This window comes from Phalacrocorax aristotelis, chromosome Z, assembly GCF_949628215.1.
Source record: "Phalacrocorax aristotelis chromosome Z, bGulAri2.1, whole genome shotgun sequence".
Lineage (NCBI taxonomy): Eukaryota > Metazoa > Chordata > Aves > Suliformes > Phalacrocoracidae > Phalacrocorax > Phalacrocorax aristotelis.
In genome coordinates this window covers 14,006,985-14,022,158 of record NC_134311.1, presented here as the reverse complement: position 1 = coordinate 14,022,158, position 15,174 = coordinate 14,006,985, and the positions used below count along the sequence as shown (strand labels likewise).

The window sequence follows — 15,174 nt, the reverse complement described above, 5'->3', positions numbered from 1 at the left end:
GACTTGGATGCAGGACTGGAAAGAATACTAAGAAAGTTTGCTGAGGACACAAAGCTGGGAGGAGCTGTTGACACTCTCGAGAGCAGAAGGGCCCTGCAGAGGGATCTGGACAGACTGGAGAGCTGGGCAATCACCAACCCTATGAAGTTTAACAAGGGCAACCCTGGCTGTACATACAGACTGGGGAGCGAGAGGCCGGAGAGCAGCTCTGCAGAGAGGGACCCGGGGGCTCTGGTCAACGGCAAGTTGAACATGAGCCAACAGCGTGCCCTGGCAGCCAAGAGGGCCAACTGTGCCCTGGGGTGCATCAAGCCCTGCATTGCCGCTGGGCGAGGGAGGGGATTGTCCCGCTCTGCTCTGCGCTGGTGCGGCCTCACCTCCAGTGCTGTGGGCAGTTTTGGGTGCCACGGTACATTAAGGATATAAAGCTACTGGAGAGTGTCCAGAGGAGGCCACGAATTTGGTGAGGGTTTAGAGGAGAAACCATACGAGGAGTGGCCGAAGTCACTTGGTTTGTTCAGCCTGGAGGAGGCTGAGGGCAGCCCTCATGGCAGTCTGCAGCTTCCTCACAAGGGGAGGAGGAGGGGCAGGCGCTGATCTCTTCTCTCTGGGGACCAGTGACAGGACGCGAGGGAATGGCTGGAAGGTGTGCCGGGGGAGGTTTAGGTTGGGTATTAGGAAAGGGTTCTTCCCCCAGAGGGTGGTGGAGCACTGGAACAGGCTCCCCAGGGTGGCAGTCATGGCACGAAGCCTGACGCTATTCAAGAAGCACTTGGACAAGGCCCTCAGACATATGGTGTGAATTTGCGGTTGTCCTGTGCAGGGACAGGAGTTGTACTCGATGATCCTTGTGGGTCCCTTCCGACTCAGGGCATCCTACGATTCTATGAAAATCGATCATCGTGTGAAAAACTAACGCCTGGAAAGCTGCTGACGAGGCCCCTGAGTTTCGGACAAAGCTGCGGTACCGAAGGCAGCTCCCACACCGCATCCGCTCCCCGCTGCCGCGTTTCCCCCGCAGGCTCTGCCACCCTCCCACCTCTCGCCCCGCCTCTGTCCGCCGCACGCTGATGACGTAGCGGGGCGCGCCGGGCGCTGGAGGTGGGTGACATGCCGTGAGGCAACTGAGTTCGTTACCGGGGGCCGCGGACGCCGCCATGTTCCGCCGGTCCCGCCTCAACGTGCGGCCCAACGTGCGACCCGCGGGCAGGGGTGCCGGTGGCGCGGCGGAGCCGGAGTCTCACGGGTCGGGCTCCCCGGCAGCTGCCAGGGCAGAGGCTGCGGCGGGAGCGGCGGCCGAGCCCCCGCCGGCCGCGGGGCCGGTCGAGAGGTGAGTCCCGCGGTAGCCCGGGGTCGGGGGGCCGGGCCGGGCCAGGGGAGGTGGGGGGGCCCGCCCCCGCCGCCTTTCAGAAGCCCCTGGAGGGAACGCAGCAGTGGCGGGCTCCCCAGCAAGGGTTGTCACAGACTGTCACCTCCCGCCTGTCCCTGCTGTGGTTTGGAGTCACCTCTTGAAGGCCTCCCGAAATAGGCGTGCTGCATTGCCCTCCAGTCGGTGCCTAGCGACGGTTGTGTACGTGATGATCGGATAATGATTTCTGGGTGTTTGACGCATGTGCAACCTAAGCAAAACCTTTATTTCCTCACTGTGGTTGTGCTGCAGGTGCTTGAAATAATATATAAGTTAAGACTGCAAAGGAGGGGCCTAGCCTGGTCCGATACTTGGTTGTTCTGGCACTGCAGCAGCAGGGAGCTTCAATTTGCTGCATACAGCAAAAATCCTGTGCAATCTGTAACTGAATGACTTTGATTTTGCATTCTTACAGCACTACCTGTTTTGTATTTGCTTCTTCATGCATTATCGAGGGAGAATTTTCTGGCTTTTTTCCTTTTTGCTTATTTAATTTTCAGGTGCTTTTTACTGGAATGGAAATGCATGGGAAGGTTGGCCTTAGGACTTAGGACCTCCCTTCAGAACCCCTCTGTTGTGGGTTAACCCTGGCTGGCTGCTAATCCCCACACATCTGCTTCCTTGCCCTCTCCCATACCCCATCTGGTGGGATGGGCAGGGAATGAGAAGGGCAAAAGGGCAGAAACTCATGGTTTGAGATAAAGACAGTTTGATAGGTAAAGCAAAAGCTGTGCATGCAAGCAAGGCAAAATCACAAATTCATTCACCACTTCCCATCGGCAGGCAGGTGTTCAGCCATCTCCAGGAAAGCAGGGCTTCATGCATATAGTGGTTACTTGGGAAGGCAAATGCTGTAACTCTGTCTGTCTTTCTTCCCCCAGCTTTTACTGCTGAGCATGACACCAGGTGGTATGAGATATCTCTGGTGAGTTGGGGTAAGCTGTCCTGGCTGAGTCCCCTCCCAGCTTCTTGCCCAGACCCAGCCCATTCGCAGGTGGGGTGAGGAGCAGAAAAGGCTTTGACTCTGTGTAAGCGCTGCTTAGCAAGAGCTAAGACATTGGCATGCTGCATACACTGTTTTGGTCACAAATCTGAAGCATAGCACCATATGAGCTGCTGTGAATAAAATTAACTCTATCCCAGCCAAAAGCAGTACAAGCCAGTTCTTCAGGACATTTCCCCAGTCTGATAATTGCTCTTCAGAACAACCTTCTCGCTTTATTTAATTAGTTGGGTTTGCATCTTGCATGAATAACTCTATTCTTTTAGCTGAAACTTGCCCTTTACAACATCATATGAGGTCTTCTTACAGTCTTCTCTTTCCTGTGATTAGAAATTCAGGTATTAGACTAGTTGCAGACTAGCATACAAACCTCTTCAGTTTGCCACTGCAGTGAAATGTGTGGGATGTGGCTAGGAAAGAGCTTTTTTGGAGAAGCAGAGGTTTGGAAAATGATATTAGAAGAGACTGCTGAGCTAGGTGTGCACCGCTGGAGTGCTGTGGTGGGTTCCACAGCTCAGCTGGAGGGAGAAGGTAGTATCCAACATAAAACTGCTGGGAGACTCTCAGGGGGACTTTTAGTCCTGGGAACAAATAGAAAAGGCACAGGTGACAGCTGCTCCCTTCTTGCCCCTATTTGATCACCCTAAATTCCTCTGAATAGCTGGTTTTTAAAAGTTTTTGGTCGCTTTTGAAGGCATATAGCAACCAAACAGGAGAGAGCAGGCCTAGGGATTTATTGCAGTCTAGGCAGTATTAGCTTCTTGGAGAGCTGTCTCTCTAGATGATGGATTTTAAAGATTGGCCGCCTGGGTGTCTCTGAAGATTCAGGAAGGATGGATTTGAGGGAAGTCACAGAATTTAATTTCCTGAGTGTGGAAATTGGTGACATACAGCACAATGTGTTTGTGTGGTCTGCAAGAACCACAGTAAAGACAAATGTGAAAATATCTTGCATATTTATTCTTCCAACCTAAGGCATTCCTTCATAGCTGCTCAAACCTGTATCTATAGTGTCAGTTACTTTCCTTTCTTTTGTTTTCTAAATGGGTGGGTTTTGCTGATTACCAGGAAGGTGAAAATTCTCTGAGCATAAGTTGTTTTGGTTTTGGTTTTTTTTTTTAAACACAGTTTCTGTGAAATTGTATTTAACTGTTCCAAAATCTGGTGTGTCACTCTAATTAAAAACTCCACAAAACACAGGTGGGATGGAGAAGATGAACGAGGAATTACTTTCCACTTTCTGTACAAATCCCAGAGGATGTTGAATGGAACTTTGAAGGATATCATTCAAAACACACAGTCACCATGTAGTAAGGCTGCTGAACTCCTTGCTGAGGGACTTTCTCTGTGCTAAGAATGTATATGAACTCACAGAGTGGGACAAATTGATTCAGAAAAGTCTGCTGGGGCTGTTAAATACAAAAATGTAATCTGCAGCATTTGCCTGAGTCACAGGGAGTAGTTAGAGAGGATTTGGAAAAGTTTCACTGTATGTTTGTGCTTTTCTTATAGTCCTTCAAAGGCATTTGCTTTTGACTGTTTTTGAAGATGCTTAAGTAAACCATGGGTGTGGTTGTCCTTATGTACAGAAACAAGGCATAGTTCCAATGCAAAATTAAAAAAACTGTTTATGACTCAGTTGTAATTCTGCTGCAATCTTACTGTGAGCAACAGCCAAGGAACCAAACACTGGAGGAGTCAGCATATTTAGGAAGATCATAATGGTTGGCAATTTTGCTTGTATTTTGATAATTATTTCTGTGTAAGGGATGGAAAAAATATTTAAATAGACGGCTTTTCAGGGAAGCTAAAAGTTGTTGCCTCTAGAAGGCTACTTTTGATGTGTTAAGTGTGAGCAGTAGAATAACAGCAGCCAGTTTTGCTGCTGAGGGTTTTTTTTCAATTCACAGTTTAAGTATCATCTACTTGCAAACGTGTAAGAGGAGTGTTCGGATTGTTTGTAAGAAAAATAATAAAAATACTTGATGCATATCACAGAATCACAGGTTGGAAAGGACCACAGGGATCATCTATGCTAACCTTTCTAGGAATAGAATTATTACATCCATAATCTACATCACAATCTAGAATTAAAAGCTATGGCTCAGCACTTTATGTCCAAACTGTATTATGTAGTATTTTCAGGAAGTGTAAGAATTCACAGAATCACAGGTTGGAAAGCACCTCAGGGATCATCTACTCCAGCCTTTCCAGGAAGAGCACAGTCTAGACAAGAGGGCCCAGCACCCTGTCCAGACAACTCTTGAAGGTGTCCAACGTGGCCGAGTCAACCACTTCCCTGGGGAGATTATTCCAATGGTGACTGTCCTCACTGTGAAAAATTTCCCTCTGGTGTCCAATCGGAATCTCCCCAAGAGCAACTTGTGTCTGTTCCCCCTTGTCCTCTCCATGGGACTCCTTGTAAAAAGGGAGCCTCCATCTTCTTTGTAGCTGCCCCTTAAGTACTGGTACATGGTGAGGAGATCCCCTCTGAGCCTCCTTTTCTCAAGGCTGAACAAACCCAGCTCTCCCAGCCTATCCTCACATGTCAGCCTTCCCAGTCCTCTGATCATCTTGGTGGCCCTTCTCTGGACCCCTTCCAGCCTGTCCACATCCTTTTTGTATAGCGGGGACCAGAACTGTACACAGTACTCCAGGTGTGGCCTGACAAGCACTGAGTAGAGCGGGATAATGACTTCTTTCTCTCTGCTGGTGATGCCCTTTTTGATGCAACCCAGCATCCTGTTGGCCTTCTCAGCCGCAGCAGCACACTGTTAGCTCATGTTGAGCTTTCTGTCCACCAGCACCCCCAGGTCCCTTCCCACAGCGCTGCTCTCCAGCCAGGTGGATCCCAGCCTGTGCTGCACTCCCGGATTATATTTTGCCACGTGCATGACCTTACACTTGTCCTTGTTGAACTTCATAAGGTTCTTGCTGGCCCACTCCTCCAGCCTATCCAGCTCTCCCTGCAGAGCAGCTCTCCCTTCTGGAGTGTCTACTTCCCCGCTCAACTCGGTGTCATCAGCAAACTTCATCAGGCTACACTTGATCCCATTATCCAGATCGCTTATGAAGGTATTGAATAACACTGGGCCCAGTATGGATCCCTGGGGGGCCCCACTTGTGACAGGTTGCCAGTTTGAGAAAGAGCTATTTACCACCACCCTCTGGGTGTGGCCTGTCAGCCAGTTCCCCACCCACTGCACAGACCACTTGTCTAGGCCATAATGCGTTAATTTCCCCAGGAGGAGACTGTGGGGGACCGTATTAAAGGCCTTGGAGAAGTCCAGGTAGACAATGTCCACTGCCCGCCCCATGTCAACCAGGCAAGTCACTGTGTCATAGAAGGCCACCAGGTTAGTCAAGCATGATCTGCCTTTAGTGAAGCCATGTTGGCTTTTCCCAATCACGTGCTTCATTTGACTTGTGATGGTCCCCAGGAGGATTTGTTCCATAACTTTCCCAGGGACTGAAGTAAGTCTGATGTGCAAGTAATTACCCGGATCCTCCCTCGAGCCTTTCTTGTAGATAGGGGTAACATTTGCCTTCCTCCAGTCCTCTGGGACATCCCCCATTCTCCATGACTTCTCAAAGATCATGGAGAGTGACCTCACAAGGACATCAGCCAGCTCTGTCAACACCCTTGGGTGGATGGCCTCAGGGCCCATTGATTTGTAGGGGTCAAGCTCCTGTAGTAATTCATGTACTAACTCTTCCTTCATTGATGGTGGGTTGGTGTTTGGATCAATCGGGAATTTCATTCCCAAAGCCTGGGACCCAACAGTGTTGGTAAAGACAGAGGTGAAGAAAGTGTTGAGGACCTCTGCCTTTTCAGCATCATTGGTGATTAACTCTCCTTTTCCATTTAGCAGTGGGCCTATTTTTTCCTTCTGTTTCTGCTTGTGCTTGACATACCTGAAGAATCCTTTCTTGTTATGTTTCATGTCTACAGGCAGTTTCAATTCGAGTTGGGCTTTTGCTTTTCTAACTGCATCTCTGCGCACTCTGGCAATGCCCTTGTAGCTCTCGGCGAATAATCGTCCACTTCTCCATGCCTCGTATGCTTCCCTTTTGGATTTGAGTAGACCCAGGAGGTCATGGTTGAGCCATGGGGACCTCTTCCTCCACTTAAATATAGCTTTATTAAAACATTTTTAATATGTCACCTATGATATGTGGGTTATTTTATATAAAGTGTTATTATATTATGAAGTTCGGTATTGTCACCTGAAAGTAGAGAGCCTTCCTAAAAAGTGAGGGGTGGGGAAGTGTCACGATCCACTGTTGGGTTGCACAGTTTGGCAGAAGTTGAGCCCCCTTGCTTTCTAACCAACCTCAGATAATTCTGGGTGGCAAGGGGTGGCTGGGTTAACTTCTGAGTGATGTTCAATTGGATGTGTTATCGTGACCAGGTTTGTTGTATTCTCGGGAACAGAATTAAGACTCAAAATGGAGTCAAGTGCCAAGTCACTTTATTTGGCCGCCAACAAGTACGCAAGAGAAAAGGAGAGAAAGAGGGGAAAAAAAGGAAAAAGAGAAAGGGAGAGAGTTACAATAATTACCACTACGGATCTGCGGCATCCCGTCAGTCCGGTGTCTCTTCAGTCCGGTGTCTCTTCAGTCCGGTGGGGGAACGTTCCAACTGGTCTCTGCTGGTTCCGCCTTTTATAGCATTGTCCCGCTGCGTAGTCAATGAGCCGGTTTGCATGGCCACATCTCCCACTTGGCAGAGGGGCGCATGCGCAGTATCGTCACTAGAGGGTGCTTGACGGTTCCAGAGGGTTCCAGGGGGTCCTAGCCCCCCTCCCATATGTTGTAAGGTGACCCTGGGGCCAGGCGCATGTGCAGAGGACTGGGCCTATGTGCTCCGAGACAACAAGATACAGATATATATGTTCCTGCTGGGTAGAACTTCCTCAGTTGCTGTCGTGGTGAAGCCTTGGTAGTCAAGCCATTCTGCCGACAATGTTGAGACAAGTCTCTGGTCCCTTACAGGAAGGTACATGTGAGTTTAACATTTGTCCCAGTTTTGTCTGGGGTAGAGTTAATTTTCACCCCTAGTAGCTGATACAGTGCTGTGTTCTAGATTTAGGGTGAGAGTAATGTTGATAACACACTAATGGTTTAATTGTTGCTAAGTAGTGCTTACAGTAGTTGAGGACTTTTCCAGCCTCCCATACTCTGCTGGGTGCACAAGAAGCTGGAAGGGGAGGAGGCACAGCCAAGGCAGCTGACCCAAACTGGCCAAAGGGATATTCTGTACCATATGGCGTCATCCTCAGCATATAAACTGGGGGGAGTTGGCTGGAGGGGACATGGGACAGTGATCTCAGCTCGGGGACTGGTGGCTTGTCAATCCGTGCGTGGTGAGCTGTGAGCTGTTGCCTCACTCCCTCCCCCCGCCCCGTCTTCCATTATTATTGTTTTTATTGTTGTTAGTATTACTATTATTTAAATGGTTCTTATCTCAACCCACAAGTTTTCTTACTTTTGCCTTTCTGATTCTCTCTCCCATCCTATTGGGGTGGGGGTATGAGTGAGTGGCTGTGTGGTCCTTAGTTGGTAGCTAGGGTTATACCACAACGATTAGTCAACTAGCTTGTAACAATAACATAAATATTAATTAATATTAGAAAATAATTTATCAGTTCTTATAGTGGATTAGTTTATGAGGAAGTACCAGCTACAGGTTGGTTCTAGTATGGCTTCTTGTATGTTACTGTTTTTTTCTGTGGAGCTGTGTTTATACCAATTGGCACGTAACCATATATTGAAAGTAAGAGTTACAAATCTTGTGTCACTGCGAAGTATTTCAGAATACTCTCTTAAATTTTCCAGCGATGACAAGGCTGATAGCTCAAATGATGCTGGAGAAGCTAGTAAGCCTGCAGAGATGCCTCCTCAGAGAAGAAAACGGATCTCCACCATGCCCAATCTTGTCAAACCCAGAGCTGGGCCTTCATCTGCTCAGTGTGCTGCATCAAAACCACAAAGGCGAGCATCACAGGCTCCTGATAGCAGTGCTTCACTTCAGAAGGATTCCTCTCCATCAGAAGAGAGTAATGTTGAAAGCTCCTTAAAGTCTCCCATGCTGCCTGAAAAGAAGACGCCTGTGCCACAAGTGCCACAGTTTTCCCCACTAAAAAAACCGGTGAACAAAGAGCAAACTGTAGGTGTAGCTGCTCAAAAAAATGATGATACCTTGCAGAAGAATGTACCCTCCCCACTCAAGGAGAGACCAACACAGGAAAGATCAGGAACACCAGAAGAGAAGCTACTTACAAAACCTGTTCCCATAAAAGAGAAGCGAATATGTTCTGACCGTGAAAGGATCCTCAAAGCTCGGAAGTTAAGAGAAATGCTTAAGGAAGAGCTTAAGAAAGAGCGGATGGTAGGCCTCTATGTTGAGCAGTGCTGCTCTGTGAAGGGCAAAGACATGTGATTCATCTAACATACATTATCTTTTTGCAGTACTGTTTTCTGGTGATTGTCAGCTGCTTGCTGCTAATAGTCTGTGGTATCTCATAGCTCTGTATGTGTTTAGTCTGTTTATAAGCAGTAGTAGCACTGGGTTCCCTTGTAATACAGATGTCACAAGAAATTGAATATCTTTTCATTTGATTAGACCCATAAGCCTTTTTGACAAGATCTGCTATTGTGTAATCGTCTGCATTCCAACTTAAAAAGTTTCACAGTTGGTAGTACAGTGGGGAAGTGTGCTGTAAGAATCTTGGGATTTGGAGTTTCTCATATCTTTTCAACTTAATCATTGACCAGGTTCTGTAATTCTGAATAACTTTTCACTTTTACTATGTGCCAAGTATTGAATTTCTCTGAGAGGGTAAGTCACTTAAGGGTCTGTTGCAACCTCTCTGACAAAGGGATACTTTTATGATAAACTTCTTTCAGTTGTTTGGGGCAGGGGAACAACAAAAGTCCCTGAATGGTGAGTCCATAACCAAAGAAAAATATTCATTTGTGAAATATAAAGTACTATCAGGGTGAATTTAAGGGTTTGTGTTTTTTTTAATTCTTATATGGAAACAGTTGAAACACAGGCCTCCAGTAATTGAAGGACGTTCTCCACCAGATCGTTCTAAAATGACCATGAGAGACTTGATATACTATCTGCCAGAAAACAATCCTATGAAGTAAGTATGACTCATGTTCTCTCTTAGATTAAATAATTTTTCATTTTCTACCAATTTAATAATTGTGAAAAGGAGAATTCTTAAATGTGGAGTTTTAGCACAGTTGCAATATTGTTGCAATGGTAACAAAAGCTTCTAGATGTTTTCACATCTACTCAATCTTCATACAGAAATGAGAATGGAGATTAGTGTGCTTGTTGAAATACAAAAACAAAAACCTGTCCCTAGTGTTGATTTATCTCTGTATAAATGCAATACTAGGAATTTTTCTTCTTTTTTAAACTTGCTGCTGTTAAATGTTAGTTATCACTGCTAGGGATGTTAGGACTGCCTGCCACATCTGTGGACTACAGAAAGCTAAGCATTTCTCCTTCCTAGATGCTGAAGTGCAAAATGCACAGCAATACCCACGAGGTCTCTCTGTTCCAGCTGGATGGATGCAGCTGCTGCTGTTCCCTTTACAGGTTTTGCCAGCATCAAGGCTGACTGAGCATCCCAGAGGTGCACATACACAGGGAACACTAATGCAGCTGGCTGCACAGACTACCATGGACAGAGCAGGGCCTTTTCCTGCAGCTACCAACAACAATCACATAAACAGTACAGCTATCCCAAGTACTGTTCTTCCTCTCAGTAGCAGATGAGTTTTCTGTTACTGTTATCACCTGCTTGTTAATGGTCGTGTGCTTCTGTGTTTTATTTATCACTTCCCTGGATATTTTTTCTTTCGCACTGAGTAGTCCTTCAGTAGGTAATGAAACAGATGCTCTCAGATTCCCTGTAGCCTTGCAATGAATTACTGCTTGAAATTTTTTTCTTTTGTCCTTGCGTATTAAAGAAAAAAAGGCAAAATTCATTAAGCAGTGGTGGTTGTTCAGTTAGGCTCAAATCTAGATGTGATACAAAGAATTGAAAAGAAGCTTTGTGTTTCTTTGTCCATCATTCACTAAAAGCAGGTTTTGTGGAATGAAGCATGAATGTATCTATACAAACATCTCTAACTTTTTATAAAATTCTAGGTCTTCACTGGCAGAAGAAAAGAGAACAGAAAAAAATTCTGCACTGGGTCAAATGAAAGAGTAAGTCTTGGTGATGGAAGTACTTATAGTCAAAAAGTTTTCTGATGTTGGAAAAAAACCCATGTTTCTATGGTAATACTAGCACTGTAGGTATGTTTTTATTTTTACTGTTTCAGTGTCACAGCCCTTATTTGTAGCCAAATTGTAATTTGGGAAGGGAGGGTGGTTAAAGAGCATTTTGCTTTCAATATTACAGTGTTGGATTTGCCCGTTTTACAATAGAATGAAAAGCAGATTCCAGAGTTCAGATGTTGACTAACTTGCTGGTGGGTTGCATTGCTGTGTGGTTCATTAAATTGTTGAACATCTGGCATACAGAGCAGGAACTCAAGAAACTAACAAAAGTAATATTTTTTGCTTGGTCTCTTAAAATTGTAGGCAGGAAGAGAAAAGCACTCCTGATCATGAAGCAGAAGAGGAGGAGGAAGAAGCAGAGAATGGGGAGGAGAGTCTGGACGGTCCACTCCTAGTCCCTCGTGTGAAAGTAGCAGAAGATGGTTCAATTATTCTGGATGAAGAAAGGTAACAAATTCTGTACCTGACTCAATAACTATATATATTACACTGCTGGTTGGTTTGTGAATAGAGAACAGTTACGTCAGACAGGGAGAAACATGAGTGTATTTATGTGTTGAGAGTTGAGCTATCCTAACTTAGAGAACAGTGCAAATATGTGGCAAAATACGAGCAGCAGTTATCTGCATCTCAGTAGTGGCAAACTTTTTCTGTGAGAAAGCTTTTTGGAGAAGGAGATAGAGAGGAGGATGTCATATTTCATTACAGTGAATGAATGCTGAATATTTGTCAAACTTCGAAATTTCTTCTATTTAACTTTGTTTCTCACTGTTGCATCTGTCTGTTTACTGTTACTCAGTTGTCAGTATGATCTGCTCCAGCTTTGCATCTTGCATATTGCTGCTTTATTCAGCTGTCAGTGTTTTCAGTAACTTTGCTTAGAAGATTACTTTTTAAAGTATTAGATTACCAAATTATTAAGTTCCCCAAATGTATTATTAGCCTGAGACTTAGGCCAAGGTAAGGCTAGAGCAGTCCTGGTAAAGGAATTTGAAAGTACTTTAAAAGGATATGGAGAGGCTCTTGTGGTTTTGCAAAATAATTTTCTAGAATGTTAAAAAGACAATTTTTTTTTTTAAGATATTTATTTCTGTCTGTACTATAACTTCTAGAAAGGGAAAAGCAAATTTACTTGCACAGGTTGAGTAGGTTAATGATTTCTTGCTGTGTGTCTCTATTAAAATACATGTTAATATAGTTATTACACCTGATTATGGTACAAACTCTGATTTATGTCAGGAAAAATCTGAATGGCTGGCTTATAAACATTTACTATGTGTCTTGTTAGCAATACTTCCAGATGAGTATCTTTGTGTGTTTGCTTTTCCAGTTTAACTGTAGAAGTTCTAAGAACAAAAGGTCCATGTGTTGTAGAAGAAAATGATCCCATCTTTGAGCGTGGCTCTACAACTACATATTCCAGCTTCAGGAAAAGTTTTTACACAAAACCATGGTCAAATAAAGGTGAGTATTTTTTGTTTGTTTGTTTCAAGGTTTGAGTCTGCAGAAGAATCTTAGTTTCCCATCTCTGTTTTGTACTCAACAATTTTTATTTCCAATGGAGTAAAGGGATCTACTAATGTGTGATGTAGTCTTAACCTTCAAGCTCTTAGAACAGCAGAGGTCTGATATTTACTGTGAAAATTGGCATGTTTAAAAAATCCAGTGCCTTATGATATGCAGGCTACCTGTGAATGTTTTCTGTCATGAACATGTAGATGCTGTCTGCCTTATCAAAAGTGTAGTTTTGGATTATACTGTCCGGATATTTGAGCTCTATATGGAAATGTTAGCACTTCTTAACAGCTTCTTTGCTTGATTCTTCCAGCATGGGCAGGAATAAATTCTATAAGGCATCTCTGTGTGGGCTGTATTTCGGTGCACGTGGACAGCTGTGTTTTTATGAGTGAGTGGGTTGGGGTTTTTTTATTACACCTACTGTGAATAGATCATTATCTCTAGGCAGACAATGTTGTGCAAGACTTTTTACAATTGGAAGTGTTTTTTACAATCATAGATGGAAAATTAGCTTCAGAATTCACTATGCTGCTTCTGGAACGCACTCTTTTTCTGTTAACAAATAATAATGGAGATGGTATTTTTACACACGCTTTTTTCTGATTTCTGTTTGTGGTTGTGTTCATAATAAAAATGAACATTGGCAATTTGGAGTGGGTTAGCTGTGATTTACTAGTTTTACAAAACGTATTCTACATTCTGCAGTTTTATAGTAGATTAGACAGTTCATTCAGCAAATGTTATTAGAGGTACTTAGGTAAAATAACACATATGTTCTGGCCCAGCCAAACCTGCAGCCACAGTAGATAATCTTAATGCAATGAGATAGATAGCTTTAAGCTTGAAAGGTGTTTTTATTTTAGATAGCAAGAAGGATGATTAACTAAATACTGAAGTGTGTGTATCTCTTTTCCCGTCCAGAAACAGACATGTTCTTTTTAGCTATCAGTATGGTAGGAACAGACTTCTCCTTGATTGGACGGCTGTTTCCTCATAGAGCCAGAGCAGAAATTAAGGTAAAAATGAAAGCACTTAAAGCAATTAAATGTGTGTTTTCACTTTTCTGTTTCTCATTTGCTATTCCTATGCTTCCTCTATTAGTATTGATAATTTTGATGCTAACTGGCTCTGTAGCAATGCTTTTTTTAATACCTGTTTCCAAGAGGTAGTAAGTATCTGAAACATTAATATGCTGTGTTGAATTCCTATCAACATATCTAGTAAATATAGCGTATCTAGGCACAGTTTATCTCAATTTTATTTTAACTGAAGAATACTGCTAAGCATAACTAGATATTTGGTGGGGGTCTTCTGTGTTGCCTCTTTCATGGTACCCAGCTGGGAAAATCAGTATTTCAAGCCCTGCTTAGATTGGAAGTACTGACAAAGATGTTGAAAATAATAAAAAATTATGACTGGTGATATTTATTGGTGACATTTTATATTTTAAAATTAATTACAAACTTGTGTTCTGTGAGTGTGCTTCTAAGTTTTAACAACTTTAGTTGGTGGAAAATTTTGTTGCATTGGAGAATGTTGATCTTGATCTGCCATTTTGTACAATATACTGTTGCATTTTGTTCTTACTAAAAAAGACAAATATACCTTTGCTTTTAGAACAAGTTCAAACGTGAGGAAAAAGCTAATGGATGGAGGATAGACAAAGCTTTCAGTAAGTAAAGTAAATGTACCTCACCCTACAATGAATCATTAAATGGTAGTCATCTTTTTTCATGGCAATTTTTGTGCTTTTCCTTGCTTGAATTAATTATGAGAAAAAGGTTTTGCTCATAGGTGAGTTCAGAAACCGGGGTTTCTAAGTAAAAACTTAGGTTTTTACAACAAGCATGGTACACAGTAAAGATCATTAGGTTTAATTTCTGGCTTTACCATATATCTGATAAATGAGATTAATATAAATTTTCCTACATATTCAGTTGAAGATTATTCTGATTCATGGGAATTTCTGGCACAGTTACTTATTGTAAATTGCTTTGAGAATCCTTAAAGGCTTTGCGTGTTATTTGAATGAGCTACGTAAGTCCTAGAACAGCATCTTAATATGTTATTTGATACTATGGTACTATTCATGTATTTGTCACTTCTTAATTTTTCTAAACTAGTAAGTACTGTAACCTTTTTACTATTTGTTTTTTAAAACCAAGCTACTGTAATCCAACTCTACTATAATGTCAACTCTAGTCCCAGTTCAAGTGGTGCAGAAAGTATTTTCAAAAAACAATTATCTCTTTAAATTTTTATAGCCTTTGCTTTTTATTATCATAACATGTACTACTGATTATTTTACAAAGCAGAAACTTGAAAAAATTATCAACTTTGAAACATTTTCTATTTCTTTGCTGTAATCTGATAGAAGAGAAGCGGCCCTTTGATTTTGAATTCTTTGCCCAGTTGCTTGAGAAGGTCTTAGCAGATGAGGAAAAGAGGAAGCAAAAAACTATTAAAAGCCAGAAGCAAAAGGAAAAGAAGCCATCAAGGCCTCGGAAGAAGCCAAAAGGTACTTCAAAAGAATGCTTCATATACCATTACAGAGCAGTGGTCAGTAATGAGTGGCTAGCGGAGGAAAAGACCATGTAGGTATTCCTTTTCTTCCATGTTCTGGACAGGGCAAGATGATCCTGGCTTTATAGTGTAGCTTTTTCAGATGTAGTTTACTGATGTGCAGGATGGTAATAGTTGGTAGCAGCCAGTTTCCTGAGGTCACTTTTCTCTGGGCAGGAATGTGAGACCACACAGAGATTAGCACTGTTCCACAGTCTGAAGCACTGATATTCTAAACAGGATATTTAATTTAACAGTTGATAAGAATCTCCATGAGTTGCTAACAAATCCACTTCTCTACAGTCCTTGGGCTAAAACCGTATTTTTGACAAGGTCTTCCGTGACTTCTAAATTACATTTTTCTTACATTTTAAACCC

General features: G+C 43.2%; 1 protein-coding gene across 2 annotated transcripts in view; it reads left to right on the top strand.

The window, feature by feature from the left end:
* The first annotated feature begins 1,072 nt into the window (after positions 1-1,072).
* Positions 1,073-15,174, top strand: part of LOC142050515 (transcription factor TFIIIB component B'' homolog) — a 53,434-nt gene continuing 39,332 nt past the window's right edge. For both annotated transcript variants that reach the window (XM_075079200.1, XM_075079199.1), the window contains exons 1-9: positions 1,073-1,330; positions 8,250-8,802; positions 9,459-9,562; positions 10,582-10,641; positions 11,020-11,163; positions 12,047-12,180; positions 13,156-13,250; positions 13,852-13,906; positions 14,609-14,752. In XM_075079200.1, coding sequence (XP_074935301.1) covers positions 1,158-1,330; positions 8,250-8,802; positions 9,459-9,562; positions 10,582-10,641; positions 11,020-11,163; positions 12,047-12,180; positions 13,156-13,250; positions 13,852-13,906; positions 14,609-14,752 — 1,462 coding nt within the window. In that variant the 5' untranslated portion in view covers positions 1,073-1,157. The remainder of the gene's footprint in view (positions 1,331-8,249; positions 8,803-9,458; positions 9,563-10,581; positions 10,642-11,019; positions 11,164-12,046; positions 12,181-13,155; positions 13,251-13,851; positions 13,907-14,608; positions 14,753-15,174) is intronic.